This window comes from Vicia villosa, unplaced genomic scaffold (assembly GCF_029867415.1).
Source record: "Vicia villosa cultivar HV-30 ecotype Madison, WI unplaced genomic scaffold, Vvil1.0 ctg.001966F_1_1, whole genome shotgun sequence".
Taxonomy (NCBI): Eukaryota; Viridiplantae; Streptophyta; class Magnoliopsida; order Fabales; family Fabaceae; genus Vicia; species Vicia villosa.
The window spans coordinates 98,450-104,491 of record NW_026705794.1 but is presented as its reverse complement, the minus strand read 5'-3'; the positions used below and the strand labels follow the sequence as shown (position 1 = coordinate 104,491).

Sequence of the window (6,042 nt, the reverse complement as noted above, 5' to 3'; positions counted from 1 at the left end):
AAACAAAATTGTTGGTACTAGAATTAGAAGCACGTCCCTGAGAAACATTTTCTTACATTTGTAAAAGATGATTGATGGTAAAAATAATTTAATTTTAATTTAAAAATAAAAACAAAAGCAACACGCCACTTTTATAATGAATAAAACACAAAATTATCCCTTAGAAACTTTTTCCTAAAGTTGGTAACATTGATCAATAGAAAAGTGAAATTACTCCCTTAGTCCCCCAATGAGTGATCATCTATTTGGAATAAAATAGTATTTCAAAATAAATTATATATTTCATTTTTCAATATATTTTTTTGCAATTCTACCATCTAATTAATAATTTTTTATCATTCATAATACATGTAAGCGGTACTATAATAAAAACATTATCATCTCTTTTATTTATATATATATTTTTAAGATACGTGAAATGATCAACTAGATATTTCAAGTAAAACAGAAAGAAATGTGGCTAATGAAATGATTTTATTTTAGTGAATTAATTGGCCCAAGTAAAAATTGGTTAAAAATGTACAATTTATTGTAATATATTTTGGTTTCTATCGTTTTTTATTCTCTCATATTAAATTTCTTGTTATATTTGAACTCTAAATAATTATTTGTAAGTGTTTTTAATTACTCATCCCATTTTTCTCAATTGCTATAAAAGAAGTAGCATTGAAATGATTAATACAAATACTGCATTTACATAATGAAATAGACATCATTGATAATACCATCATCTTAAATATAAAATTGCTAATAAAAGTAAATAAAATCTTGATTACACATGAATCAATCAAGAAGTCTTAATAAGGGCTTTCAAACATCATCATGGCTAGCTAGCACACATTTTATTCAGGAATTATATATGAAGTATAGCATCATGAGCAATCAGCCTTAATTTTTTTTGAGCAGATTGACTGCTCATGATGTTATATCAATTTCCATGAATTAAATTACCTATAGTCATGCTAGCATATATTAATTAATATCTATATGCTGCCCCAATAATTCAAATTTTGGTTTCTAACGAAAGGCTCCTCCTAGGGCAGGTGCCCAATAATCAGCTCCATTGTCATTCCCAACTTGAAGTGTGCATGACACTGGAACAAGACACAGCCCTCTACTTTTTAGGTCCTTCTTTGATTCTTCTTGAGAAACCTAATTAGTTAATATCAACATTATTATAATTAACACATAAAAATTGAAACAAAAATATATTTTTGTTATCACTATTATGAAAACTTTAATTACTGATAAATTTTAGAAATGAAGACAACATTTTGGATAATTAATTTTAATGTCTCAAAGTGAAACTTGGGATTAAATGATTTTATTTATTTCTAATTATTTTTTATAAGTTGTTAATAATTTTTTTTAAGTAGTTATAATTAATACTCCTTTATGTCACATATTAAAAAAAGACTATAAATTAAAAAAAAAAATTAATTTGACTTAGTTAATTTTGTTCATTATTTGTGTATTCATAACTAACATAATATATAAGATATTGATTTAAGAGTAATGCATAATACTATGAGAAGGTGTGATTAATTATAAAAGAATAGAAAGATAATTTTATTGAATATTTTTTGGAGAACATTTTCAATTACCTCTTCAGCTGCTTTCCTCTTCAAGCTATTTTCATGTAGCAGCTGCAATCATAAAAGAAAAATAATTAATTAATTAATTTGCATTCAACTTTACAATTAATTTCCAATTACTTAGTAGTAGAGCAAACCCCTTATATATTTGAATAATAATAAATCTCATAAAGCTGGTGACATTTCTCTTGTTATATAATTTTTTTCTGAATGTGATAACAGAATTAAATATTAATGAATAATAAGATCTTAAAAATGCAAAATCTCCAAGCCCTTTAAGGGGATTAATTAATGGATCCAATTAATTAAAAAATAAATCATACCTGACCAGGGTCTTCAGGGAATAAACAATTCTTATCTCCTTGAACCTAAGATTAAATAATTACAATCATCACTCAATTAGTACTCCATAAATATCAATCAATTAATCAGTATATTTTTGCACATGCAAGATAAAAAAATTAAAAAGCAAGAAAATAAAGTTATTATTCTTGTTTCGAATACTAAATTTTTTTTTTTTAATTTTAATTTTATTTTATTAACCATATTATCATCGGTGCGCAATTAAAAAGGTTGTTTAACACATGATTAACACATGATTTCCAGTTACAAGCACTAGAAATCGATCAATAAATCTCTCGAATAAAGGTGCTAAATTTTTATCTTTAACAATTTTGATGCTTATATTCAAGATAAGACTACTAATTAAGGTGCTAAATTTTTTAAATAAACCTAAAATGGATTAATGTTAATTCTTACTAAATGTTGTTGTCTTGTGTTTCCTGATCCATTGCTCAAGTATGGTAAGCTAAGAGCCTGCAAAATTGATCCAAAAATATTAAAAAACAAAAAGTAGCATGTAATATTTTTAGAATTTAATTAAAAACTATCTAAAAAAATGCATGTTAAATTGAAGAACACAAATTTAAAAAGAAACTTTAACAGCGTGCACAACATCGCTGACATGTGTATGGTAGTTTGAAAAGAAACAGAAAAAAATCACCTCAATTTGTGTCTGAAGGAATCTGATATAACCAATAGCTTCTAACAAGACAGAGGCTGTGTCAGTCTGTAAAAGTGAAATATACCATAACACACTGTCACATTCCTAGTCAAAATATTTCTAATATAAATACAATAAAGTATAATAAAGTAACCTTTTTTCCCTCAAAATATCATGTTTAAAAAAAAATTTAAGATAGAAAAAAAAATTGGAACAATGAAAAATGATTTCATAATATAATTTAAAAATTAAATTAACAATAAATTATTAATAATTAAAGTTACAAAAATTATTCTATAATTTGATATTAATAACTAGTATATCTATAATTATTTCTTACTTTTTAATATAATTTTTTTAATTCTCATTGTTTTTTTAAATTATTTTTTGAATAATCAACATTCCATTCAAGAGAGTATAAGGGATTTTTTTTTAAATTATTGATATTGTAATAATTTCTTAATTTTTTATGTAATTTTTTTAACTCTCAAATTTTAAAATTCTTTATTTATAAATATCAACAACTAATTTAAATTAATTAACACTTATATATTACATGCAAAGATTGAATCATAAACTAAAATTCATGCTTATTTTAATTATTGTTGTTAAAATTTAGTATTTTGATTGCAAAAATTAATTTACATAAATTTTTTGTTAGAACTCAAATTTATGTTTGATGACATTGAATATGTTTTTAAGTTTTTTTTAGTTGAAAAAAAATTCTCTTCCCCTTTTTGGATTGTGTGGGGATAAGAAACTTTTCTGATAAAATTTTCTTTATAAGGAAAATTGAATTGTTAATGGCTTTCTATTAAAAAGCCTATGATAAAACCAAATTAATGTGCATTAAATTATGATTGAATAAACTAGGATTAATTAATTACCTTTCCAAATGGGGAAACAAGCTGATGAAGGGCAGTAATTCTGTCACCTAACTTCTCCTTCCTAACCTGAATTTAAGAAGAAAAAATATCATAAAAATGTGAAGGACAATAGCACATGCTAAAAAGTTGGCTATATTTTGTTGTTGTATTAGCCTCATTTTCGATTCTTTTTCTTTTTTTCTTTTCTATGATAGTAAATTGATGAAACAAAATAGATAAAAAAGAATCCCTGTGATTTAGAATTGGACAAACCAAGAAAGACAATAGTTACTTCCCACATGGTGTTTGTGTGTGCTTATTTGTGTGTTTGTTTGCATGAAAGTGAGTTAAGAATTGGAAGTTTCTCCATGGAAGTTTGTAAAATACCTTGAAGGTTGATTGAGTTGTAGTAGCTTGTTGAACCCTAGCTTTCTTCATTGCCCCACTAGATGAAATGCTATTGCACTTGTAGAATGAAAGAAATTTTGGTTAATAAATTAAATTAAATTTAAATTCCTATAAATTTCACAACAAAAATAAAATCAATGCATTTTTCGTAAGATCTATATAAAAAAAATCGACATCGCAAGATAGATCGTAGAGCTTTACTATATAAAATTGACTTAAGGATAAAAAACTAGAGAAAAATATATAAAATTTGTCTTAATTTCTTTTATAGGTGTTAGAGATGTTAATTTTGGCAATAATTTTTTTTCTTAGTAATTTTTAGTTGTTATTTAAATATTGTTTGCTTGTGTTGTGGCTTATTTTATTTAAAGAAGATAAGAGAAGTAAGTTTATCAAGCTTTTTTTCCCATAATATATGAAGAAATAATGAAAAGAAACACCTTATGATTACTCAAACCTAAAAGGTTGGTATCTATTTAATGGAGATTAAAATATGATATATTTTTAATTAAATATTCTAAAACATGGAAGCTTTTTTTTATCCTAGCCAAGTTTAAAGGTGTTAATATTGGTAAAGTTTCTTGAAAAGTGAGTTTTATGCAACTCATTGACCAAGAAAAGAAAAAAAGGTGAAGAAATCATAAAAGCTCTAACCATGGATGCTTAATGAAGAAGGTGCATAATTTTTTTTTTTATGAAAAATTAAAATTTATTAGTTAATATGAAATCTATTTTCTTTCTTACCTCAGAAGATAGATCTGGTTGTGGATGAATCAAATCTGTATTATTATGATTATTATTATTGTTAGAGAAATCTAACATGTTGTTGGTGTTGAAACTTGTGACACATGAATTAAGTTCTTCATTTCCATGTCCATATGCATAGCTATTTCCTGAGCTTTCTTGTTTAATATCAACAAGAGAAGAATTTGGAGCTTGAGTTATTAGCATTTGATTTTGAAATTGGCTCATTCCAATCTTATCTTCCTCACCAACAATTCCACTCCTAAATAAAAATTAAAAAAATAGATAAATAAAACTCACATCAATTAATTATAAAAAAAACAATTAATTAGACTTTGATCCTTCCTTAACCAAATAAACATGCATGAATATTTATTTTAAAACAACAAAAATAGATCTATTAAACAGAGATAATATTAGAAATATTTCAACCCAATTACAACAAAACTTAACATAAACAAATCACATGCATAAAAAAATTTCAACATAAAAATTAGTAACCGAAATAACCGACAAAAATGTAAAAATTTCTCTAAAACTTCTTTAATAATTAGTAGTGATTCTAGAGAGAAAAAGAGTGAAATACATGAGTAGTTGGCTCCAAGATTCAGGAAGCTCTTGATGATTATCATGCCAAGAAGGAAAAGGAAGAGAAGAAGAAGAAGAATTTGGTGTAAAATTAGGGATGAGAAAGTTAGAATTAGGAGTAGAAAAGAAAGGAGGAGGTTGTGGAGATGGAGGCCTCATGTTATTGATGTTCCACCAATTAGGGTTACTAGCCATCATTTGTTGAACTGGTGAGCTTTGTACAACACCTCTATTCATGCCTAAAGCTTCTTCAACTCTTAAGAATTTTATTACAAAAAGAAGAAGAAAATAAAAGTGAGAAATTATTTTTCCTCTCTCTCTCTCTCTATCTTTTTTCAACCCTAAACAAGGTCTTTGAAGAAACTTTGAGAGGTCTTGTTAAGGTTGATTAAGTAGGGGGAGCACCACACCATTGGTTGGACCTATTTTTGAAAGAGTTTGAATAATAATCATAGAGTTTTGAGAACCTTTTGTCTTTGTTTGCTTTCTTTATTGCTTTGCTTTTCTTTTGTTTTACTTTCGTGTATCTCTTTTCTTCAAATTATTATTATTTTTTTAATTTCATCCGATTACTTTTGCTTTATTTTAAAGTGTAACATAAAAGGTAACAATTTTCATAATTATAAAATTACCTTTGTGTGTCTATAAACACAAAATAAAGTTTAAAAATTTTCATTTCATCTTTGAAAAAATAATATTAGTGGAGTTTCTAAACCTAACAAGTCTGCTCCATTAGTAATGATAAAAGTCATTCAACTAAATAGGTATTTTAATATTTATTTTAGACTTGAAAGTTGATCCATTATATATATATATATATATATATATATATATATAT

At 25.2% G+C, this 6,042-nt stretch overlaps 1 protein-coding gene across 1 annotated transcript; it reads right to left on the bottom strand.

Moving 5' to 3' along the window:
• Positions 1–646: 646 nt before the first annotated feature.
• On the bottom strand, positions 647–5,661 carry LOC131637308 (transcription factor bHLH68-like). The gene is made up of 9 exons (XM_058907892.1): positions 5,203–5,661; positions 4,617–4,878; positions 3,852–3,929; positions 3,486–3,551; positions 2,599–2,664; positions 2,355–2,411; positions 1,919–1,963; positions 1,605–1,646; positions 647–1,152 (listed from the first exon to the last, which is right to left on the bottom strand). The coding sequence occupies exons 1-9, from the start codon at positions 5,439–5,441 to the stop codon at positions 1,018–1,020; spliced, it is 990 nt and encodes a 329-aa protein (XP_058763875.1). The 5' UTR covers positions 5,442–5,661; the 3' UTR covers positions 647–1,017.
• Between the last annotated feature and the right edge of the window lie 381 nt (positions 5,662–6,042).